We start from the raw sequence: 26273 nt of genomic DNA, 5'->3' as shown, positions 1-26273 counted from the left end.
TTGGGAGGTCCACACAAGTGGCAAATAACATTCCTTGGAACGATGATCAAGAGTCAATCACATCGCTGTGGTTCTGGAGTCACAAAGGGCGGAAGTGAACTAAGCAGTTTTAAAAATAACAATTGGTGACAGTTTTGTGCTCACTAGTATTGGGGCTAGCTGTCAGTTTAAGATTTTATGAATAGTTTATAAATTACACCAGCTGCCATGTTGGAATTTGAACCCATGTCCCCACAGCATTGGTTCGGGATTAGTGTCCAGTGGATTCTGGATCAGTGTCCATTGACACTATATTCCCTTAAATCCCCTGGGGCGTAGTGGTTGCTGCATTCAAGAGGGAGCTGGACTTGTCCATCAAGATAGAGATTGTATCAGTCAGGAGAAGTGGGTTTTCTGGATTGAATTGGAGTGGAACTTTCCAGTAGATGTTCTCCCTTACTGGCTCTGAATTGCCTTGCTCTTTTGTCTCTCCCAAGGAACAGGGGGTATATGGAAAGCACCCAGCCTTGTGACTGCAGACGTCATAGAATGGATCAGCCACCTTTGTGTGCTCATATAGAGGAGAAAGTGAGGACTGCAGATGCTGGAGATCAGAGCTGAAAGTGTGTTGCTGCTGCAACACGTGCTCATAGATAGACCAGCTTTACACATTACAATACAGCACAGAAACAGGACCTTCAGCTCACCAAACCTGCGCCAATTCCTAGTCTATGTTTAGACCTGCTACTTGTTGCCAATACATGGTTTCCATCCCTCCGATAGCCTCCCGTTCATGTGTCATCAATATACGCCTTAAACATTGGTAATGTGCCTACCTCCACTGGCAGTGTGTTCCAGGCACCCACCGCCCATGAGAAAAATTTTCCCCACACTTCTCTCCTAAACGTTGCCCCCCCCCCCCTCCTCCCCCCCCCCCCCCCCCCCCCCTCAGCTTGAACCATAAGCCTCAGACTATCCACGCCTCACAATTTTGTAGACATCTATCGGGTTGCCCCTTCGTCTTTCCAGTGGAAAACAATCCAAATTTATCCAACCTCTCCTCGTAGCAGAAAGTCTCCAGACTAGGCAACATCCTGGTGAACCTTCTCTGCACCCTCTCCAAAGCATCCATATCCTTCTGGTAGTTTGACGGCCAGAACTATACGCAACATTCCAAATGTGGGCTAACTAAAGTTTCATACATTTGTAACATAACTTGTGAACCTTTTATATTTGATGCCCTGGCCGATGAAGCCAGTTATGCTGTATGCCTTCTTGACCACCTTCACAGATTGACCGCTTTCAGGGACTTGTGGACCTGTAAACCAAGATCTGTATGTCAATACTTCTAAGGGTTCTGCTACGTATTGTACAATTTGCATCCGAATTTGATCTTCCAAAACGCATCACCTTGCATTTGTCCGGATTAAACACCAAATTTGCAGATTTGTTCAGCTGCAAGAACAAAATGACACAGCCCAACAGTGAATACATGACTGGTCAGCTTCCTTATCTTTTATTACCAATGCAAGAGTTATAGGACACGTGTACAAAGTCAGCAATTCACATTTATGACATTTATCAGATCGTTTCATAATAACACCGTATTGTACACAAATCTGGGTAGTGTGCGCATCTAAACAGTCAGAAGCTTCAGGAAGGATCAGAAGGAAGAGAATCCTGTGTGTACAAAGTTAGTCTGTAGTACTGTCTCATTGCAAAAGCAAAGCCCATGTGATGCAGGGTCAAAGAAGCATTCTGATATGTTGGAATTCCACACTTGGTTGAACTATAACAGCACTGAGGCTGTAATGTTTCAAAAAGAGAGAGTCTGCTGAGGTCATTTACGCTCTGAAGGTAAAAGTGTTGAAAAGTTACAAAATAGTTTGATACAGTAGACATACAGATGTTTCAACTGGTGGGACAATCCCAAAATATAAGTAGTGCTAATGAATCCAGTGATGAATTTGAGAGAAATTGCGGTGAGAATGTGGAACTTGCAACTGCACACAGAGCAATTGAGAATAGTCAAGGTGCCTTTTAGAGGAAGTTAGTTGCGAGAGAGAAAGGAATAGACAAGTTTTACAGACAGGATGAAATATACTGGGATGCAGGAGGCTTGTGCACAGCATAAACATTGGGGCATTGCCTGCTGGGGCCAAACGGCCTGTTTCTAAGCTGTCAATTCCAAGTGAAGTTAACAGTCATTTTTATTCTAAAAAGATAGTAACCTAAGATTGAGCACTCAAAAGAAATCTACAATCACGTCTATTTTATGATTACTAAGTAGATATTAATACCAGTTCAGCAGTTACAGCAATCAGCAGGAACTGAGACACAGCAGTGGGCAGCTGCTAGATAACATTATGGCCTGGTACCTTCGCTCATGTGATTAGAGTCTCATCATCTAGGTACCCGTAATAGAACCATCGCCCGTACCCAGAGATTTGTGTCAGAATGATTCTACAGCAAGGCTTAACACTGTCACAGATAAATTGTGCGTGGGTGTGCAATGCAAAGTGAACCCACAGGTAGCCCTCACACTTTTTATCCATGCACTCATTCCAACAACTTACTTGGCTAGTTGTTGCCATAGTTGCATTAGGGACATTGAAATGCAGCACAGTGTCACCTGTATATTGGTGTTTTGTTGCCCATCTGCACAGTGGGGTGTTAGTACTTGTAGGACCACATCTCCTCTCCTGTACCTCGCCTGTGTGCTTAGTTATTCTTTAGACTGGGGCACCATTGGCAGTTCGGCCAGGGTGGGCTTCATTCCTCACCCAAAAGCCACACTGGCAGCTTCCAACAATCACCGGGAGGTCACTTGGAGTAAGGGCCCAACTGAGCTTCTCTGCTCAAGGGCCAAGGGACAGCAGGCGAGGGTACTGAGGTCAATTGTAGTCCTAAACTACGACCGATTCATTCCACAAAGACTAGATAACAAACCAGAACCTTTTAAATCTGGCGGGGGGAATTCAGCCACACAGTGCACTGACCAACTTCACACTGGAACAGTCCTATCTTACCTGCATACAATTGATTCTCATTACTATCCAAAAGGATAGAGCTTTTCCCCATCCAGTGAGGATGGGCCATTTAATCCAGTATTCCGATAAAGTGCCATAAATTCTTTAAGCAGCAGTTTTCAAAGGAAAATAAAACAGTGCTCCCAGGGTCATTAGCCCCATGGGTTGGTTTACTGCACAACTCTGTAACCATGGTAGTTTGGATCCATTCTGAGATACTGAAGAGATTCAACACTGACTGCGTGTACGTAATGTTATTTTGTAAATTTTCAGAGTTCCAAGCCCTGTACGGACAAATTCTGGGAGACGTCACCACATGGTCTCCCCTCCTCCAATTGCCAACACCACAGAGTTCCTGATGCATTTTTCCATCTTGCACGTCATTGGGACTCGTAAAACAGACTATGATGAAACTGAAAGTACGCCATTTTCTTTTAATGCCCTCATTCTCTTTCCCTGGAAACGCTGTCAGCAATGCATGGGTGATTTGACCTGTCATTGCCGGGTTGATTCTGGAGAGTTGGTCATACCCGTTGCGTTAACCATGAGAGTTCTGGAAGCCTTTATGAGGGGTCAGGGATAAGCATGAGATGGAGGTGTGAAAATAGTCAGCAGGTAAACCAGGGGGGATCCTCAGGGAGGAATCTTCCTGAGTTTTACTGAAGTGAACCATTTCTGGGGAAGCCTGGAATTGTCCGGTGGAGAGAATGCCTCTTCCCGAACAGTCTTTCTGGATGGTGGCCGTCCCGTGGTCTTGATAGAACAAAACAGACAAAGCAAAAGCATTCATGGTCAAAATCAGGGTCACCGTGTGGTGATTTCAGATCTCACCAGTCAGCTGGGATCCACAAGGAGGCAGCAACAGCAGACATTATGCACCTGCAGTGTGTCTTGTCAGACCAAGAATGTTCCAACGTGGCATTCCAGGGACAGTGGGAGTGAAGGCAGCAGTGACTCCCTCTTAGTCCACTGTTTCACAGCCCAACGCTGCAATTCGGATAAAGGGCCTTTATCTTCACAAACGTCCTGTCTAGGAATTCCTCACAACTCTAGGAATCTTTCCCAATGGCGTTCCGTTATCTCTCCAAGGTCAACTCCTCCAAGTGACTGAAAGTGTATGCAGTGTCTGAAACCAGAAAGCAGACAAACTCTTGGGCTCCAGGCTCCATCCTCAGTTCAAAGGCTCCCTCCCCTCTTCAACACCAACACATCCATCGTCTTCTCAGACAATGAGAGCTTAGTTCCAATTTTATTGCAGGAATACAGAGGGTTTCTTCAAATACTGACTTCAACCTCTTCTGCACCCCTCCCTGCTCTGAAACTGGGCCTACATCCAATAAGGTTCGGTAAGGTCAGCCGGGACACTGTGCGTAGACTGGCACTTTGGCCAAGGGAGGCAGCACATTCGCTAGCAGTGGGAATCTGGGATAATTTCCTCCTCCCTCACTCATATGTTGTGCGGTCATTTGCAGGCATGGAAGGGGGAGGCTTCATGCTGCTGTAGAGAGAGAGAGAGGAACTCTATGGGAGGGTTGCACTCCCTCACTCATCCACAGCGACCTCAGCTGAAATCACTGGCAACCATATTTACGCTGGTTCTCTCAAAACTGTCTGAGGATTCAAGTTTCGACCAATAAATAACGGAAATACGAGTGATGTTCCTCTTGAAATTGGCAGGGGAGACCGGTGCTACTCCGAGTGGCACTTGGGCAAAGGGCAATCACACTCTGCCAGGTGCCCTTTGCAGTACTTTGCTCCTCTTCATAGCAGCCCCAGTCTGGGAAGGCAGAAACCCCTGGGCTCATAAACAGGTCTGTGAGGGGACTCTGCTCAACTTATTTACAGGAGGCCCCAGCACCACAGGGTATTAAACAGGGGCATCTCCTTCATCGACAGGAGCTCTGCAGTAGAAACTGAATTCACCCGTGGCACATTAGTACTGCAGCAGGAGTGAGAAAGGTGATTTGTTGGGGGGGGGGGGGGGTTGTGGGCAGAATGAAGCAGGGGAAAATGGAGGGGACGGGACATCAGGAGCAGGTTCGGGATCTTTGAGATTCGGGGAAAGAATGAGAGGCTGCAAAAAAAATAAAAACATCATTTGGAGGATGTAGAGAGGCCCACTCTCTGGTTACACAGCATCCCACACAAAATTGGAATTCAGAGGTGACTTTCATTGAACTACAGATGTACCCGCAAGCATAATGCAAAAAACCAAAGATAATGAAGATCTCACAGTATTTACACAACGTGGGTACACAAGTGGACGGAGGGGAGCAGGAACTCTTCTTCACAAACCAGTGAGTCCCATCGGTCATCTGACAGTGTTGTAACCTTTAAGGAAGGTACAATTTACGGTCCCACATCGAACAGGCCAATCCTCCTCATCTGTCCAGTGCCTTCGTGAAGTGGTCAATACTATCCCCTTGGCCCAAGGGCAGGTGCAGGGTGGGTTTCACCTCGGTCTTCAAGCTGTGTCACATGACCAGTAGCCCAGACACCATGTTGAGAGACCCCTCCCCAGCCCCATCAGCTTCGGTCAGAGGAGGTTAAGCTGAGTGGGTGGGATGGACGGGGAAGGGAGCAGAGGGGTGGGGATGGGGATGGGGATGTGAGGCCAGGCTCTGCAGCTCTGAAGTTCCAATGTTACAGGTCAATGCCCTTGACCAGCGAGGCTTCCAGTGTGATGTTGAAGTCGTGCAGTGTCTGCAGCACCTGGATCAGCGAGTTGACAGCGGCGTGGTCCCGGAGCAGGGCACCGTCCTCGTACATCCTGGAGATCACCGGGCATTCGGCTAGCAATGGGATCCACTGGGGTAACAGGTGATCCCTGTGTCAGAGAGACAGGACTGATTTCAGACAGTGGTCAACCTGCACGCACCCCCTCCAAACCCCTTTCCTAATCAGCTGCAATCTCCACCACCCTAGCCAGATTCAACTAGACCTGGGTGTTGCATCTCTCCACTGCCCGTTCCTCCCCTCCACCGCACTTCCATTCCCCTCCACCATCCCCCACACCGACCCCCACTCCCCTCCACCGTCCCCCACTCCCCACCACAATCCCCCACACCGACCCCCACTCCCCTCCACCGTCCCCCACTCCCCACCACCACTCCCCCACACCGACCCCTACTCCCCTCCCCCGTCCCCCACTCCCCTCCCCCGTCCCCCACTCCCCTCCCCCGTCCCCCGCTCCCCTCCCCCGTCCCCCGCTCCCCACCACCATTCCCCCACTCCCCACCACCATTCCCCCATTCCCCACCACCACTCCCCCACTCCCCACCACCACTCCCCCACTCCCCACCACCACTCCCCCACTCCCCACCACCACTCCCCCACTCCCCACCACCACTCCCCCACTCCCCACCACCACTCCCCCACTCCCCACCACCATTCCCCCATTCCCCACCACCACTCCCCCACTCCCCACCACCATTCCCCCACTCCCCACTCCCCCACTCCCCCACTCCCCACCACCATTCCCCCACTCCCCACCACCATTCCCCCACTCCCCACCACCATTCCCCCACTCCCCACCACCATTCCCCCACTCCCCACCACCATTCCCCCATTCCCCACCACCATTCCCCCACTCCCCCCTCCCCCACTCCCCCACTCCCCACCACCATTCCCCCACTCCCCACCACCATTCCCCCATTCCCCACCACCACTCCCCCACTCCCCACCACCATTCCCCCACTCCCCACCACCACTCCCCCATTCCCCACCACCACTCCCCCACTCCCCCCTCCCCCACTCCCCCACTCCCCACCACCATTCCCCCACTCCCCACCACCATTCCCCCACTCCCCACCACCATTCCCCCATTCCCCTCCACCACTCCCCCGCTCCCCACCACCACTCCCCCACTCCTCTTTGCCTCGCTCTTCTCCACAGCGCTGACCGTGCCCCTTCACCGCACTCCCCTCTCCACCATCCTCCTATTCACTCCCCACCACTCCACTCCCTTCCACAGCCCTGCCCTCCACTCCCCTCCCATCCAACGCCCCCCTCTCCCCTCGAACACCTCTGTCACTTCTGCCAGTGTGCCAGTTCCTGGTGTCTCTGTGACCTCCCATTCCCATCTCACCATTGGCTGCTGTGCCTCCATTTGCAGGTCTGGAGCTCCATCCCTAAGGACATTTTCCACATCTCTCTCTCTCTCTCTCTCTCTCCCTCTCTCCCTCTGTTAAAATTCTTCTTCAACCTCATCAAGGGCAAGGTCACCCATCCCTATATTCCACCTTTAACTCAGAGTTTGGTAACACTCTCTACAGAGAAAGAGAGGGTTGCGGGGGGGAGATGGAGATGGAGAGATAGAATGAGGCAAACATAGAGAGATGGCAAAAGAGAGGGAAAAGAGAGAGTGAGAGTCAGCGAGACTGTGTGGGGAGAAAGAGAGAGAGAGAGAGAGTGTGGCATGATAGATTGTGACAAAAGGTGTGAAGGAGAGAGGGAATAGAGGGACATTGGGAGAAAGAGAAAATTACACGAAAAGAGAGAGAAGGAGAATATAAAAGGAAAGGAACAGGCAGAGAGAATAAGGGCACAGTGAGCAAGGGGGCAGAATAGAGGTGGCAGCAGGAAGCTGAGAGGGGCAGCTGGTCAAAACTGACAAGAGAAGGGTCAGCGAGAGACATACCAAACTGCAGAAAAATAGTAAATCTGAGAAGGGGAAGTGGGGTCGGGGCGAGGGGGTGGGTCGGGGCCAGGGGGTGGGTTGGGGCCAGGGGGTGGATCGGGGCCAGGGGGTGGGTCTTGGCAAGGGAATGGGTCAGGCCGAGGGAGTTAATGAGACAGAAGAGTGAGATTTGGGATTGTCAGGTTCAAAAACATCCAATTTTTTTTAAATTGAAAAACTTTCACTGGACATGAAATGTTAGCTTTGTGCTCTCTCAAACAGATACTGTTGACCTGCTGAGTATCTGCATCAATTTAGAGTCACGGAATCATAGACACTTACGGCACAGAAACAGACTCTTTGGTCTAACTTGTCCATGCTGACCAGATATCCTAAATTAATCTAGTCCCATTTCCCAGTGTTTGCCCCATATCCTTCAGAACCTTCCTATTCATATATCCATCCAGATGCCTTTTAAAGGCTTTCCCCACTTTCCTCTGACAGCTCATTCCATATATGTACCCCATCTGCATGAAAACGATGCCCCTCAGGTCCTTTTTATACCTTTCCCCTCAAACCTTAAATCTATGCTCTCCAGTTTTGGACTCCCCTGCCCTGGGGAAAAGACCTTGCCTTTTCACCCTATCCACGCCCGTCATGATTTTAAAAACCTCTGTACGGTCGCCCCTCAGTCTCTGATGCTCCAGGCAAAACAGCTCCAGTCTATTCAGCCTCTCCCGATAGCTCAAAGCCTCCAATTCCTTGTAAATCTTTTCTGAATGTTTTCAAATTTCACATCTTTCTAATAGCAGGGAGACTGCCGTATTGTAAAAGTGGCCTCACCGATGTCCTGTACATTTGCAACATGATCTCCCAATTCCTATACTCAATGTTTTTACCAATGAAGATGTGTATGCCAAATGCCACCTTCACCACGCGGTCTATCCGCGTCTCCACTTTCAAGGAACAATGGTCCATATTAGAAAAATAAATTAAGTTTGAAAAATGCAAGGGATGGCCCCATTAAAACAAAAGGACAAAACTTTACATTTCCCTTCTGGGATTTTCATATCTTACCTTGCCCCGAGACAGACGAGCAACTGTAACTTGCCGTCCTTCCCAATGCTGCGGGGGGCTGCGGTGATGGCATTGACGTACTGACAGAACATCGCAGAGCAACCTTTCAGCTTCAGCAGGTTTTCCTGAGAGTCCTCGTCATCTTCCGCCGTCTCAAAGTAGGTGACGGCTTTCTCTGTGTTTCGAGAGATGTAGAAAGATCGAACAGATCGTTGCGTCCCAGAACCTGAACACTAGCTCCCTGACTGGTCCAGCCCACGGGTTGGTTTACTGGGTAAATGGGGAAAGGCGGGTCGAGAGGACTAGGTAGCAGAATTGCCGTAACTTCAGCAAGTACCAGGACAAGCACAACTGCTCCCCCTCCCCAATGCTGTGCCTATCTATCAGAATACAAGTTGTTGAATGAGTCATAGACTCTTTAGGGTATTGAAGGAGGACATTCAGCCCATCAATCCATGTCTCTCTCTGTCTCCTTGGAATGCTCCAATTAGTCTCACGCCCTAGCCCTACCTACTCCCTCTCAACCATATTTCCTTCAAGTCTCCATCATATTCCCTTCTGAAATCATTCATACTTCATGCTTTCACCACCCTCATAAGAAGTGAGCTCCAGGTCATCCACGCTGAACGTAATCCCAAACTAGACTATACAAGTCCCATTTGCCTGCATTTGGTCCACATCCCTCTAAACCCTTCCTATTCATGTACCTGCCAAATGTCTTTTAAATGTTATAATTGTACCCACTTGCACCACTTCCTCTGGCAGTTCATTCCATACACCCTTGATGTGAAAATGTTGCCCCTCAGATCCCTCTCATCTTAAATCTTTGCCCTCTAGTTTTGGCCTCCTACCCTGGGGGTGAAGACCTTGGATATTCACCCTGTCCATGCTCCTCCTGCTTCTTCAAGATTACCCCTCAACCTTCTCGGGGGAAAAAAAGTCCCACCTATTCAGCCTTTCTTTATAAGTCAGAGCCTCCTGTCTCAGTAACATCTTTTCTGAACCTTCTCCAGTTTAATTAAATCCTTCTTATAACAGGGAGACAAGAAGTGTACGCAGCGCTCCAAACATGGCCTCACCAATGTCCTGTCATTACCACTCACTATGTGACAAAAAAGCTCTTCTTCAGACTCCTCCTGCGGCTCTCACCCACAACCCCAAGTCCATGCCCCCTCAGTCTTGTACATCAGCTACCATCTCCCTTATCTAAACCTGTCACAGTCTTATACATCCTATTAAATCTCCCCTTGACTTCCTCTGCAGAAGGAAAACAACACTAGCTTCTCCTACCTCACCTTGTAGCTAAAACTCCTGTAGATCACAAACCATCCTGGTACCTTCCCTCCACATACTTCTAAGGACCCTTCCTATAGGGTGGTGACCAGAAGTGAACACAGTCCCTGGAGTGTGACTAAACAGAAGTTTCTAAAAGTTCAGCCTCCTCTCTAAAGCTTCAATAACCTTCCTATAATAAGGTGACCAGAACAGAACACAAGTGTGGTCTAACCAGGGCTTTATAGAGCTGCAGCATAATCTTGCGGCTCTTAAACTCAATCCCCCTGCTAATGAAAACCAACACACCTTTGTGCTCATTACCTATATTTCTGAAGTTCACTATCATAGAACATAGAACAGTACAGCACAGTACAGGCCCTTCGGCCCTCGACGTTGTGCCGACCTTTTGTCCTACTCTCAGGTCAGACCAACCTACATACCCTACATTGTACTATCATCCAGGTGCCTATCCAAGAGTTGCTTAAATGTCCCTAATGTATCTGACTCTACTACGACTGCTGGTAGTGTATTCCATGCACCCAGACTCTCTGTGTAAAGAACCTACCTCTGACATCTCTCCTAAACCATCCTCCAATCACCATAAAATTATGTCCCCTCATGACAGGCATTTCAGCCATGGGAAAAAGTCTCTGACTATCCACTCTATGCTGCTCAGCATCTTGTACACCTCTATCAAGTCACCTCTCATCCTTCTTCACTCCAACGAGGAAAGCCCTAGTTCCCTCAACCTTTTTTTTATAAGACCTGCCCTCCAGTCCAGGCAGCATCCTGGTAAATCTCCTCTGCACCCTCTCTAAAGCTTCCACATCATTCCTAACATGAGATGCCCAGAACTGAACACAATGTTCCAAGTGTGTTCTAACCAGGATTTTATAGAGCTGCAGCATAACCTCACAGCTCTTAACCTCAATCCCCCTGCTAATGAAAACCAACACACCATATGCCTTCTTTATAACCCTACCACTCGGATGGCAACTTTGACAGATTTATGGATGTGGACCCCAAGATCCCTCTGTTCCTCCACACCGCCAAGAATCCTGCCTTTAACCCTATAATCTGAATTCAAATTTGACCTTCCAAAGTGAACGACTTCACACTTTTCCAGGTTGAACTCCGTCCGCCCCTTCTCAGCCCAGCTCTGCATCCTGTCAATGTCCCGTTGCAACCTACAACAACCCTCCACACTGTCCACCACTCCACCAACCTTTGTGTCATTGGAAAACTTACTAACCCACCCTTCCACTTCCTCATCCAAGACATTTATAAAAATCACAAAGAGCAGAGGTCCCAGAACAGATCCCTGCGGAACACCACTGGTCACCGAGCTCCAGGCTGAATACTTTCCATTTACTACCGCCCTCGGTCTTTTATGGGCCAGCCAATTCCATAGCCAGACAGCCAAATTTCCCTGTATCGCATGCCTCCTTACTTTCTGAATGAGCCAACCTTGGGAACTTTATCAAACACCTTGTTAAAATCCATGTACACCACATCCACTGCTCTACCCTCATCAATGTGTTTCGTCACATCCTCAAAGAATTCAATAAGGCTTATGAGGCATGACCTGCCCCTCATTAAGCCATGCTGACAATCTCTCATAAACTATAGTTTTCCAAATAATCATAAATTCTGTCTCTCAGAATCCTCTCCAATAATTTTCCCACCACTGACCTAAGACGGATCTGTAATTCCCAGGGTTATCCCTATTCCCTTTCTTGAACAAGGGAATAATATTTGCCACCCTCCAATCATCTGGTACTACTCCAGTGGACAGTGAGGACACAAAGATCCTCACCAAAGGCGCAGCAATCTCTACTTACAGGCTTTGCTAAGTTCTCTCAATGCTTGCAAAGAGTGATTTGTGTGAATGCCTCTATCTCTGCAGATCTTTAGAACCTAACTATTAAATCTAGATTACTTTTCCCTCTTCTCGCTGCCCTCATACCTCTCTGTATTTGATTCCCTCTGTCACTTTCCCACCCATTATATTAGCTTGTGCAGTTGACTGACATCAGCGTCACCGTCAGCCACACCACCAAGCTTGGGATCCTCAGTAAATTTTACTCTGTCCTCCAATGTACAAGACATTTCCATCTATCAGAAAAGCGGCGGTCCCAGCACCTCTTACACTCTTCCAGTCCGAAAAACACTCATTTATCACATTTTCTGTCATTGAGCCATTTTTTAAAAAATCACACTGATAGGGCCAGCTCAGTGGTTAGCACTGCTGCCTCACAGTGGCTGGGACCCAGGTTTGATCCCACCCTCAGATGACTGTGCAAACTCCATGCAGACATTCTCCCAGTGTCTGCGTGGGTTTACTCCGGTTTCCTCCCACAGTCCAGAGATGTGCAGGTTATGGTGGATTAGCCGTGCTACATGCAGGGTTATGGGGATGTGGTGGTGGGATGCTCCTCAGAGGGTCAGGGCAGATTCAATGGCCTGCTTCCACACTGAAGGGATTCCATGACAGTATTCCCTGTTTTGCACAAGCCTCCATTTCAGAACTTTTCTGAAGCAAGGTCACTGGACCCGAAACATTAACTCTAATTCTCTCTCCACAGATACTGTTGAGTTTTACCCAGCAATTTCTGTTTCTGATTTCCAGCATCCTCACATTTTTTTTGCTCACGACGTGAATGGAACTCAATCCAGTCATCTATCAAAGTCATTTACCCAATTTCCACAAGATGGCACTATACTGCTGATGTACACAGGCCCCCTCCACAGAATAAAGCTGATCCCAATTACTGTTCTCAGCGGGATAGCAGTTAACCTCAGTCCCTTTAGAATGGAGAGCAGCAGGAGGACAGAAGCGCAAAACTGTGCAGAGAGAACTTCTGTTAGAAAATAAAACCAGAATGGTTCCAGGCTTCCTTCCTTTTCAACATCAGATTTCCATTAAAGCAGAGCAGTTAACAAGTCAAATGGCATCCTTGCTTTATCAACAGGAGTATCAAATACAGAAGGAAGGAAGTTATGTGAGACTCGTCGAAAACACTCATTCATAAGGAATGGGAGCATTACCAGTTGAGCCACTCTGCCACTCCGTTAGAGTATGGCTGATCTTCCACCACAATGCTATTTTCCTGCACTATCCATTGATAATTTTAATATCTAAAAACCTAGGAGATAGTGGGGACTGCAGATGCCGGAGAGTCCGACTCGATAAAATGTGGCGGTGGAAAAAGCACAGCAGGTCAGGCAGCATCTGAAGAGCAGGAGAATCAATGTTTCAGGCAGGACCCTCCATCAGGACTGGGGTCTCTGTTTTCCTGTATAGAGCACAATCCCATTGATGAAAGTTTGATGGAAATCCAGAATAGATTGGTTACCATCATCAACCAGAGGGTTTAAAATTGCAACAGTCCAAATCAGTTCTCACCACTGTCACAGATCGAGAAAGAGCCACAGAGCTTTGTTCAACAATGGCTTTTGAGTACAGGAGTTGGGGGCTTTATGTTGTAGTAACACAGGAGGTTGGTGAGGCCTCTTCGGGAGTACTGTGTCCAGTTCTGGTCACCCTGTTATACGAAGGATATTAATACACTGTAGAGAGTTCAGAAGAGATTTATCAGGATGTTGCTGAGGATGGAGGCTTTTGAGTTATAAGGTGAAGCTGGACAGGCTGGGACTTTTTTCCCTGGACCGTCGGAGGTTGAGACATGACCTTACAGAGATTTATAAAATAATGAGGGACATGGATAAGGTGAACAGCAGGTGTCTTTTCCCTAGGGTGCAGGATTTCGAGACTGTGGGCATATTTTTAAGGTGAGAGGAGAAAGATTGGAAAAAAAAACACAAGGGGCATTTTTTTTCACACACAGAATGGTTTGTGTGTGGAATGTACTTCCAGACGAGGCAATCAATGCGGGTACAATTACAACGTTTGAAAGGCATCTGGATAAGTACATGAATAAGGTACATTTGAGGGATTATGGGCCAAGCGCAGGAAGGTGGGAGTAGTTTAGTTTGCGATTATGGTTGGCATGGACCGAAGGTTCTGTTTCCCTGCTGTATGACTTGATGACCATCAATGGAGACAAATGGCCTTTGCTGTCTGATTATTAATCAGATGTCACTCGTCCTGTAATTGTGAGGTCCTTTGTGTTGTCCCTAATATCATCATCCTTTGGTTGTATCACATGAGGGGATGGAGGAAGGCTCAGTTCTGTGTAACGTAGCCATGAGCTTTGTGACTCCCTCCCACTCCCTAGCACAGGAGGACCGGCAGACTTCTGGCACTCACCTATGAAGTCCCAGATGAAGACGTTCTTCTGGAAGAGTCGAGCGGACTTGAACCCGTGGTGAAAGACTTGTTCCAGGGCAGAGACCAGGCCAAACTCCCCACACAGCAGAATGGTCAGACTGCCTCTCTGTGGAAACACAACCGGTTGGGAGGGTCTTGAACACAGGGCTTACAGAAATCTCCAACGGTGATGAGATTTATATCTTGCTGCGGGCTCGTATGCCTGTGCCATGGAAATTGTTTAGGGAGAAATGGGAAGGCTAGATGAATCCAGGAGGCTTGAACCACAGGGGGACAGTGGAAGCACAAATTCAGAGCTCACCATTATCTCATATAGCAAGTCAACAATACAGAACCCATTGTGATTCACATCCTAGCCTCACTAGAATGGTACATGGGGTTTCATGACGCTCTTGGACTAGAACCCTTCGCAGCACTTTACAGAGCAGATCACTTGACACCAGAAAGACCACAGCAACAGACAGCAACAAAAAAAATGGTGCTAAATTTGGCCTGTCAGGTTTAAAGTTTTCAGTCAGAGCAAAGTAAGTGAAAACGCAACTGCTGAAAACTACAGACGGCAAAAACTGACATTGCCCATCGGCAACACAAGGGAACCAATCGCAACATGAGGGAAATGCCATTTTATTCACTGCAAGGATTGGGAATGCACGGCCTGACTGAGAATGATCCAATCCTGGCTTTCCAAAGGGAATGGGATAAGAACCCCAGGAGAAATCCATCTGCAGGATTTTCGTGGTAAAGGTGAGTGAGTGGGATGATGGTGGGTGAGTGGGGAAGATAGTGGGTGAGTGGGGATTAAGGCGGGTGAGTGGGGATGAGGGTGGGTGAACGGAGATGAAGGCGGGTGAGTGGGGATGAGGGTGGGTGAGTGGGGATGAGGGTGGGTGAGTGGGGATGAGGGTGGGTGAGTGGGGATGATGGTGAGTGAGTGGGGATGAAGGCGGGTGAGTGGGGATGAAGGCGGGTGAGTGGGGATGAAGGTGGGTGAGTGGGGATGAAGGTGGGTGAGTGGGGATGAAGGTGGGTGAGTGGGGAAGATAGTGGGTGAGTGGGGATGAAGGCGGGTGAGCGGGGATGATGGCGGGTGAGTGGGGATGAGGGTGGGTGAGTGGGGATGAGGGTGGGTGAGTGGGGATGATGGTGAGTGAGTGGGGATGAAGGCGGGTGAGTGGGGATGAAGGCGGGTGAGTGGGGATGAAGGCGGGTGAGTGGGGATGAAGGCGGGTGAGTGGGGATGAAGGCGGGTGAGTGGGGATGAGGGTGGGTGAGTGGGGATGAGGGTGGGTGAGCGGGGATGAAGGCGGGTGAGTGGGGATGAAGGCGGGTGAGTGGGGATGAAGGCGGGTGAGTGGGGATGAAGGCGGGTGAGCGGGGATGAGGGTGGGTGAGTGGGGATGATGGTGAGTGAGTGGGGATGATGGTGAGTGAGTGGGGATGAGGGTGGGTGAGTGGGGATGAAGGTGGGTGAGCGGGGATGAAGGTGGGTGAGCGGGGATGAGGGTGGGTGAGTGGGGATGATGGTGGGTGAGTGGGGATGAAGGCGGGTGAGTGGGGATGAGGGTGGGTGAGTGGGGATGATGGTGGGTGAGTGGGGATGATGGTGAGTGAGTGGGGATGATGGTGGGTGAGTGGGGATGAAGGCGGGTGAGTGGGGATGACGTTGGGTGAGTGAGGATGATGGTGGGTGAGTGGGGATGAAGGCGGGTGAGCGGGGATGAAGGTGGGTGAGCGGGGATGAAGGTGGGTGAGCGGGGACGAGGGTGGGTGAGTGAGGATGATGGTGGGTGAGTGGGGATGAAGGCGGGTGAGCGGGGATGAAGGCGGGTGAGTGGGGATGAAGGCGGGTGAGCGGGGATGAAGGTGGGTGAGCGGGGATGAAGGTGGGTGAGCGGGGACGAGGGTGGGTGAGTGAGGATGATGGTGGGTGAGTGGGGATGAAGGCGGGTGAGCGGGGATGAAGGCGGGTGAGTGGGGATGAAGGCGGGTGAGTGGGGATGAGGGTGGGTGAGCGGGGATGAAGGCGAGTGAGTGGGGATGATGGTGAGTGAGCGGGGATGAAGGCGGGTGAGTGGGGATGAAGGCGGGTGAGCGGGGATGAAGGTGGGTGAGTGGGGATGAAGGCGGGTGAGCGGGGATGAAGGTGAGTGAGTGGGGATGAAGGCGGGTGAGTGGGGATGAAGGCGGGTGAGCGGGGATGAAGGTGGGTGAGCGGGGATGAAGGTGGGTGAGCGGGGACGAGGGTGGGTGAGTGAGGATGATGGTGGGTGAGTGGGGATGAAGGCGGGTGAGCGGGGATGAAGGCGGGTGAGTGGGGATGAAGGCGGGTGAGTGGGGATGAGGGTGAGTGAGTGGGGATGATGGTGGGTGAGTGGGGATGATGGTGGGTGAGTGGGGATGATGGTGGGTGAGCAGGACTAGCCATCAACCTTTGGATAATTCATGTACCTCTCCAAATTTTACTGAAAGTACTTTGAAAGAATATGGGTCTGGCCAAACCGGGTCACTGGCAAATATATTGTAAACATGCTTCTGTGTGCCTGCAATATGTTATCATCAAAATCTTTTGAAGTCAGTTTAATTGCAGCTCACTGAGTGGGTAAAGTGGAGAGGTGGAAGGAATACCCCACCTTTAGTAGAGATTAAATCAAGCAGAAGTGAAACTCACACTCCACTCTATCCACAGGAAGATAAGTTAAACGTTCCCTTGCAGAGGTAGCACAGTGGCTCAGTGGTCAGCACTACTGCCTCACAGTACGAGGAACCTGGTTTGATTCCAGCCTTGGGTGACTGTGTGGAGTTTGCACGTTCTCCCCGTGTCTCTGTGGATTTCTTCGGGTTTCCTCCCACAATCCAAACACGTGCAGGTGGGGTGGGGATAAAGGGATTGGGTGGGATGCTGTTTAGGACTGTGACAATTCATATCTCTCAATATTTAATGTTGAAAACACCAGGGCGATTGGTTTCAATGGCAGCTCCCATATAAACATTTCCTGGTGGTGCCACCTGGTGTCACTGTAGCTCCATTGGTACCTATACCATAATATTCTCAGACACTGAAGCTATATACATTGGGAGTTTAGATCAGAGTGATGCTGGAAAAGCACAACAGGTCAGGCAGCATCCGAAGAGCATAAAAATCGACGTTTCAGGCAAAAGCCCTTCATCAGGAATAGAGGCAGAGAGCCTCCAGGGTAGAGAGATAAATGGGGGTGGTGGGCTGGGGAGAAGGTAGCAAAGAGTACAACTATTGAATGGGGGTGGGGATGGAGGTGATAGGTCAGAGAGGAGGGTGGGGGAAGGTAGCAAAGAATATGGAGGTGATAGGTCAGAGGGGAGGGTGGGGGAAGGTAGCAAAGAGTCCAATAGGTGAATGGGGGTGGGGATGGAGGTGAGAGGTCAGAGGGGAGGGTGGGGGAAGGTAGCAAAGAGTCCAATAGGTGAATGGGGGTGGGGGTGGAGGTGATAGGTCAGAGGGGAGGGTGGGGAAGGTAGCAAAGAGTATAATGGGTGAATGGGGGTGGGGATGGAGGTGATAGGTCAGAGGAGAGGGTGGGGGAAGGTAGCAAAGAGTCCAATAGGTGAATGGGGGTGGGGATGGAGGTGAGAGGTCAGAGGGTAGGGTGGGGGAAGGTAGCAAAGAATATGGAGGTGATAGGTCAGAGGGGAGGGTGGGGAAGGTAGCAAAGAGTATAATGGGTGAATGGGGGTGGGGATGGAGGTGATAGGTCAGAGGGGAGGGTGGGGGAAGGTAGCAAAGAGTCCAATAGGTGAATGGGGGTGGGGATGGAGGTGATAGGTCAGAGGGGAGGGTGGGGGAAGGTAGCAAAGAGTCCAATAGGTGAATGGGGGTGGGGATGGAGGTGATAGGTCAGAGGGGAGGGTGGGGGAAGGTAGCAAAGAGTCCAATAGGTGAATGGGGGTGGGGATGGAGGTGATAGGTCAGAGGGGAGGGTGGGGAAGGTAGCAAAGAGTATAATGGGTGAATGGGGGTGGGGATGGAGGTGATAGGTCAGAGGAGAGGATGGAGGAAGGTAGCAAAGAGTACAATGGGTGAATGGGGGTGGGGATGGAGGTGACATGGTTGAAGAGCTTCAGGGCAGAGGAGATCACTTGGGGGTTGCAAGGAGAGAGAGAGACTCACTGAGATCTTTGTAGAGAAAGGAGGAGAACTTCTTCAAGATAGGCATCCTTATAGGAAGATTTGCAATAAGGTTAAAATCAACTTGGCGAAAGTGAGGACTGCAGATGCTGGAGATCAGAGTCGAGATTAGAGTGGTGCTGGAAAAGCGCAGCAGGTCAGGCAGCATCTGAGGAGCAGGAAAATCGAGAATTTGGGCAAAAGCCCTTCATCAGGAATGAGGCAGGGAGCCTCCGGGTGGAGAGATAAATGGGAGGGTCCGAGGAGCAGGAAAATCGATGTTTCGGGCAAAAGCCCTTCATCAGGAATGAAGCAGGGCCGAGGAACAGAAAAATCGACATTAAACCCCTCCCATTTATCCCTCCACACCGAGGGGTCCCTGCCTCATTCCTGATAAAGGACTTTTGCCCGAAATTTGAATGTCCTGCTCCTCGGATGCTGCCTGACCTGCTGTGCTTTTCCAGCACCACTCTAATCTTGACTCTAATCTCCAGCATCTGCAGTACCCACTTTCACCTAGGACCCCGTTCTTTCTCTCTTCATATCTCTTGACTACTCCTGTCAAAACTCATCTCTGTCCAAATTAGCTTGTGGGTAAGAAGATCATGTATACTGTCTTAATCCTTACAGACCACCAAGGTCCAGGTTAATTCTTGAATCAGGCCCAGTTAGCTAATCCTATTCAAGACAGTATACATGGGTAACATAATTAGACTGGTCCTACCCTTAGTCCAACACCTGCCTCGGAGATGGGAAGGAATAAGTCTGATACAGGCACAGTAGCTCACTTTTTAGCATTGCCGCCTCACACCGCCATGGACCCGGGTTCGATTCCACTCTCGGGTGATTGTCTGTGTGGAGTTTGTGGGTTCTCCCTGTTTCTGTGTGGGAGCTCTGGTTTCCTCCCACAGCCCAAAGATGTGCAAGGTTGGGTGGATTGGCCATGCGAAATTGCCCATCGTCTCCAGGGATGCGCAGGCTGGGTGGGAAATGCAGCATTACAGGAATAGAGTGGGTATGGGTTGGATGTTCTTTGGTGTGGACCTGATGGGCCAAATGGCCTGCTTCCACACTGTAGGGATTCTGTTAAGCTTTGTTTTTGTTCTTTTGGGGAAATGGGCATCACTGACAAGGCCAACATTTGTGGCTAATCCCTAATCAGCTCTGAAGTTAAAAATCACACAACACCAGCTTAGAGCCCAACAGATTTATTTGGAAGCATGAGCTTTCGAAGGGCCGCTCCTTCATCAGGTGGTTGTGGAGCAGAATCATACGACACAGAATTTATAGCAACAGGATTGCAGTGTTATGGAGTGTAATGTTAAACAAATTTAACATTCTATGACAAATAATACATTCCATAACACTGCAATCCTGTTGCTATAAATTCTGTGTCATATGAGTCTGCTCCACAACTGTCTGATGAAGAAGCAGCCCTTCGAAAGCCAGTGCCTCCAAATCAGCCTGTTGGACTATAAGCTGGTGTTGTGTGATTTTTAACTTGGTCCTCCCCAGTCCAACACCGGCATCTCCAAATCAGCTCTGAAGTGAGTGGCTTTTTAGGCCATTTATCGACTCCGTTCAGAGTCAGCAATATTGCTGTTGGTCTGGAGTTACATGTCAGCGAGGCTGGGTAACAGTGGCAGATATCCTTCCCTAAACAGATATCAATGAACCAGATAGGTTTGTACAACAATTAACAATGATTAACATAGTCATCATTCCTGAGATTAACTTTATAATCCACACTTATTAATGGAATTTCAATTCAACCAAGTCTTATAGAAGCAGACCTTTCAGTCCAACTAGTCCATACCGAACATATTCCCAAACTAACCTAGTCCCACCTGCCTGCTCTTGGCCCACATCCCTCTACACCTTTCCTATTCATGAACTTATCCAAATGGCTTTTAAAAGTTGTAACTATACCCACATGCACCACTTTGTCTGGCCAGTTCATTCCACACACAAACTACTCTCTGTGGAAAAAAATTGCTCTCCATGTCCATTTCAAATCTTTCTCTGCTCACCATGAAAATATGCCCCCTTGTTTGAGCTGCCCCACCCTTTCACCTTATCTACACTCCTCATGGTTTTGTAAACCCCTCAACCTTCTGTGCCTTGGTGAAAAAGGTGCCAGCCTTTCCAGTCTATTTTTATATCTCAAACCCTCCATTCCCAGCAACATCCTGGTGAATCGTTTGTGACGCCATTTAAATGTTTGCCCTCAGTCATTAGCCTGGCTCCCAAGATCACTAGTTCAGTGATATACCACTGAGTCACCAACACCTAATCAGTATCCAATCAGCTTGTTGCATGGTTTGGATCAGGATTAATCTTGACCGGGACTAATAATTATTTATTACAACTTGGTTAACATTAAGATACAATATGTTTCAAAATTTTGTTCACTGGGTGTGGGTGTTGCAGGCTGGGTGAGCATTTATTAGATTAGATTCCCTATAGTATGGAAACCGGCCCTTTGGCCCTCCAACCCTCCAGAGAGTAACCCACCCAGACCAATTTCCTTCTGCCTGATACACCAACCACTATGGGCAATTTAGCACGACGAATTCACCTCATCTGCACTTCTTTGCAGATGAGGGGGGAAGGAAACCATAGCACCCAGAGGAAACCCAGGCAGACACGGGGAGAATGTGCCAACTATTACCTCTCCATAACTGCCTTGGAGAAGGTGGTGGTGAGTTGCTTTCTTGAACTGCTGCAGTCTTTGGTGTCTAGAAACACCTTGTTAGGAAAGAGAAATCCAGAAGTTTGACCCAGCAATAGAGTGGGAACGCTTATATATTTCCGAATCAAGGTGGTGTGTGTCTTGGAAGGAAAGCTGTATTGTCATTCTAAGTGATAGACATTGCATGGTCCTGTTGAAGGAGCCGTGGTGAATTGCTGCGATGGTATGTAATGCTGCCCACTGTTTATCAGTGGTGAAGGGAGTGAATATTGAAGATAGTGGTTGGGGTGCCAGTTCCTTGGGCTTCTTTCTCCTCGATGGTGTTGAGTGTTGTTGGAGCTGCACCTATCCAGACAAGTGGGCAGTATTCCATCACACTCCTTATGGACAGGCTTTGGGGAGATGGGAGGCAACTTTCGCAAGTTATCAGAGGTAAGCTAATAACCAAGAACCACATATGGCAAGAGTCAGCCGCTTTGAGAAAAGGAAGGGTTCACATTTACACACATCTCCATCACTGACCTCCAGAAATGGAAGTGGCTTGGACCCAGTGATGTACTTTCACAATGTCGAAAAATTGGGAGTGAATTTGTGCACAGCAAGGTGTCACACACAGCAGGGAGATCAACGATTCAAGATTGTTCAGTTGAAATGTTGGTTGATGAGGGATAAACTTTGACCAGGTCACTCAGAAAAATTTCTGTGCTTGTCTTCAGATAGTGCAGAGGGAAGAAACCAGATTGGGCTTCAGTTTTATATATCTCTGAAAAGGATGACGTCTGGGGCAACGCAGCATTCCTTCAGGACTGAACTGAAGTGCTCATGTCTCTAGACTGCGATCTGAACCAACAGCGTTCCAACAAGTTGACCAATGCAGTCATAACTAACAAAACTGACAGTAAGCAAGAAAAGACGAAAAGTCATAAACCAACGCTGACCGATATCATCACCAAGACACCAATATACAATGTTTTTGAAACCTACCTCTTTTTCTGGTTTATGAAAATGTTTCACAATATTATTTATTGATTCCCCAATTCCTTCCTGGATTTGGCCAGCGTTGGGTTCTGTCGGGGACAAAATTGAAAAGATTAACTGGGCTGACAGGTTTCCATGGAGAATATGATGAAAGTCCTTCCACTAGTGAATGATAACAACATACTAACTGGAGGGAGGCCGTTCAATCCCTCCTACTGGTTCTGCCACAGACCAAGATTTCTGCAAGGTCTATGGCCTTATTCCACAAACTCAAATTTGCTCACATTTCCTGAGTAAAGGTGATATAGAAAATTTTACCAATTACAATTCACAGATAATTTTGTATTGATCGATGTTTTCTGAAGAGATTACTCATCTTCTACCATCCCCTGTGTGTATACATGTTTTCTACCTTCACTCCTGAATAGACTGGCACTAAATTTTAGGCTCTTGTCCTAGACTCCTCCACGCAGCAAGAAAAAACAATTTATTTTTCTCTACCCAATCTGTTCTCCTTGATACTTTGAAAACTGGCAGCAAATCATCCTACAGTCATCTAACCTTTAGGGAGTATAATCCTAGTTTGTTTAAGCTTCCCTTATAGTCCATGTATTATTTTGGTGAATTTGCAGTACACTCCATCCAGCATCAATACTTCTTTTTGATGCTAAGGTGCCCAGAACTGCTCACAGTCCAATTGTGGCCTAACTAGGGCTTTGGGCAGCTGGAGCATGACTTCTGATTCATTATGTTCTAGCACTCTAGGTGTAATGTGCCTGAGAGACAATGTTACATGAGAGAAGGTGTGTTTGTGTTTGTGTGTGTGCGTGAGCGAATATGTATGCAGGCATGATATAGAATGTATGTGAGAGAACATGCGAGTGTGTGCGTGCGAATGTGTGTGTTTGTGTGTATAAGAGACGTGCGTGTGTGTATCTGAAACCATCCAGGCCAATTGGACACAAATATCCCACGGGAATTCAGAGCCAAGCCTCCAATCTGCACTTTGCACAATTGTCAGATGCAGAGTTTGGACCCAGCATTTGTTGATCCTGACTGAGAAGCAGGAACACTGCCACAAGATCATTCCTACAGCAGGATTAATGTCGGCTAAGAGGGATACAGTAAATTACTCAGAGGCCATTTTATGGATTAGTCACCATCTTTCAAAGAAAATGGAGCAGCGTCTTTGGTGCTTGTAAGTTGTGAGATGTTAATACTGAGGATGAAACATTTTCCAGATCAGGCACTGGAGGTCAAATGCTTCCAGGGCAGGTCTAGATGGCATTGTTAGATGCAGAATGAGGCTTCATCTGCATTGCTCCCATCAACGTGGCTCAACCTCAGAGCTGTACCCTGTAATGTACGGCAATGGGAGGTCTCCAAATTAACTAAGGGGACTTTCATTTTAATGTGGTTACCGTGGCTCTGGGCTGCAGCTGCACTTGGGCTCATGTCAAGGCCTGATGTTGCAAGATGGCCATGCAGCCCATGGGGTAGTTAGCTCACTCACTGTTTGTCTTCCCCCCGAGGGACGTGATGCTCAGTCGCCGGGCAACAGTCGGTGATCGGAGCTGAGGCGGAGTGCGGCACTGTTTGCTCAGGTCTTCCTCCACCACAGGGGTGATGAGTTCACCCACCAGGATCCGCTCCAGGCTGCCATCGTCTACCCCTTTCCCAAGCCACCGTCCACAGGGGAACCTGATGTGAAGTAACACAGGCCGTCAAACAAAACAACACTGCCTTTAAACATTCCTTCCTTTAGGGCACAGGGCTATCTAAAGTAAGTATTGCTGTTTTCAAAAGACGTTCTTGTGTCATTGTTCTATTGATGATTCACTGTATAATAAAAGCTGCACCTATCTATGTATGTCCTAAGTACCATAGAGTCATAGAGATGTACAGCATAGAAACAAACCCTTCAGTCCAACTTGTCCATGTTGACCAGCTATCCTAACTTAATCTAGTCCCACCTGCCAGCACCCGGCCCATATCCCTCCAAACCCTTCCTATTCATACACCCATCCAGATGCCTTTTAAATGTTGTAATTGTACTAGCCTCCACACATGCACCCCCTTCTGCATGAAGAAGTTGCCCCTTTGGTCTCTTTTATATCTTTCCCCTCTCACCCTAAGCCCTCTAGTTCTGGACTCCCCTACCCTACAGAAAATACCTTGTTGATTTAATCTATCCATAACCCTCATGATTTTGTAAACCTCTATAAGGTCACCCCTCAGCCTCTGACACTCCAGGGAAAATAGCCCCAGCCGATTCAGCTTGTTCCTATAGCTCAAACCCTCCAACCCTAGCAACATATTTTCAAGTTTAACAACATCTTTCTTGGAGCAGGGAGACCAGAATTGAACGCAGTGTTGTGAAAGTGCCAATATCCTGTACAGCCACAACATGATCTCCCAACTCCTATATTAATGCACTGACCAATAAAGGCAGATTTGTTTTTGTATATGTGTACATGTAGAAATACCTGAGTTTACGTGTGCATATATACATCCTTTCTATACATCTGTATAAAAGTGTCGATGTTGGGTCCTTACCTGTAGGTGTGGCCGGTGATCTCATTCCTGACCATCACACAATCCACCAACCACTTGGCCAGCAGGCCGGAGTTGTCATGTCCGATCCGAACTGTGGTCAGTTTGCCTAAATTCTGGCACTGGGTGAGGGAGAAGAGTTATTTCAATTAGGACAGGTGACTTGGTCAAAGGAATAGGCAACATAGCATGTTGCGTTAATTAGTCTGTGGAATTCTCTACCACAGAGAGTTCTCGAGGCTGGGTTGATTAAAAATATTCAAGGCTGAGATAGATTTTTAATAAGTGAGAGAATCAAGGGCGATGGGGTAAAGGAAGGAAAGTGGAGTTATCAGAGCAGCCATGATCTCATTGAAGGGCGGGGCAGACTCATTGGGCTGAATGGCCTACTTCTCCTCCGACATCCTCCAAGGTCCTTAGAGGAGGAACGTGAGGTAAAGAAGTGGAGAAATGTGGAGAGGGAACTCCACAGCTTTACCTGGGGAGCTGACTGTCTACAGGAGCAATGAAAATTGGGATGAGGCGCAAGGTCAGAACTGGAGGAGAATTTGGAGAGGTTTCTCGACAGGAGGAGGTTACAGAGAGGAGGAGGATTGAAGACAAGGAGGATTCTCAGATAAAATCTTCGAAAAGAGTTCACGGTCAGACTGTTTATCAAGGAAAGCACAAATGAAGGTGAGGGACGGCCTGTACAAACCTCAAAGGTCATTTCCAAAACGTTCTTGGGCACCTGCATGACTCCAGTGTCCCCGAGCTCGCCCGACACGCTGATCCAAGGATTGGAGGTAGTGATGGAGTTACTCAACTTTTTGATGGGAATAATGACAGCTCTGTACGGAATCACTGTGGGGAAGCAAGAGGAGACATGGCAGGAATCGTTGGAACAAATAATAAATCCCAGCACACTGAACTAACCCGAACCCATCCCTCACAAGCTTAACTCACATATATATCAGTTCCACTCTCCTCACTGGAGCATCGAAGCTGGATGATTGTGGGTTCAAGACTCACTCTGGAGATTTGGACCCTCAGTTGAGGGTAGGACTGCAGTGCAACTCTGAAGGTAAGCTGCATTGTTGGTGCAACTCTTTGATGAATGCTCAGAGCAGGACGTGAGAACTCTTCCAGTGTCCTGCTCAATATTTCTTCCTCAACAAAATACAGACTTTGGATGTAGGTTTGCTCGCTGAGCTGGAAGGTTCATGTTCAGATGTTTTGTCACCATACTCAGTAACATCTTCAGTGAGCCTCTGGACAAAGCATTGCTGATGATTCCTGCCTTCTTTGGGTTGATGATGTCATTTCCTGTGGTGATGTCATTTCCTATGGTGATGTCATGACCCAAAGAAACCCAAACATATAAATAGAAAGCAGGAATCACCAGTAGTGCTTTGTCCGGAGGCTCACTGATGATGTTACCTAATAGGGTGACGAAACGTCTGAAAACGAACCTTTCAGCTCAGTGAGCAAACCTACATCCAGAACCTCAACCTGAGCTACAAATCTTCTCAAAAAACGCTAAAATACAGATTATATGGTCATCACCATATTAACACTTACCCTGCACCAGATGGCTGCTGTGTTTCTTATGTAACAACCATGGATTCACTCCAAAAGTATTTGATTGGTTTTGAGGTACT

General features: G+C 48.4%; 1 protein-coding gene across 4 annotated transcripts in view; it reads right to left on the bottom strand.

Moving 5' to 3' along the window:
• Positions 1-1468: 1468 nt before the first annotated feature.
• The window catches only part of LOC140458230 (DENN domain-containing protein 5B-like), a 297730-nt gene continuing 272925 nt past the window's right edge, over positions 1469-26273 (bottom strand). For all 4 annotated transcript variants that reach the window (XM_072552507.1, XM_072552508.1, XM_072552509.1 and 1 more), the window contains 7 exons: positions 25331-25476; positions 24637-24755; positions 23594-23781; positions 22087-22169; positions 14249-14375; positions 8704-8878; positions 1469-5835 (listed from right to left, as the gene is read on the bottom strand). In XM_072552507.1, coding sequence (XP_072408608.1) covers positions 5652-5835; positions 8704-8878; positions 14249-14375; positions 22087-22169; positions 23594-23781; positions 24637-24755; positions 25331-25476 — 1022 coding nt within the window. In that variant the 3' untranslated portion in view covers positions 1469-5651. The remainder of the gene's footprint in view (positions 5836-8703; positions 8879-14248; positions 14376-22086; positions 22170-23593; positions 23782-24636; positions 24756-25330; positions 25477-26273) is intronic.

Source organism: Chiloscyllium punctatum, chromosome 32 (assembly GCF_047496795.1).
Source record: "Chiloscyllium punctatum isolate Juve2018m chromosome 32, sChiPun1.3, whole genome shotgun sequence".
NCBI classification, from domain to species: domain Eukaryota; kingdom Metazoa; phylum Chordata; class Chondrichthyes; order Orectolobiformes; family Hemiscylliidae; genus Chiloscyllium; species Chiloscyllium punctatum.
The sequence above is the reverse complement of the archived record's forward strand: the minus strand, read 5'-3'. Positions and strand labels throughout refer to the sequence as shown.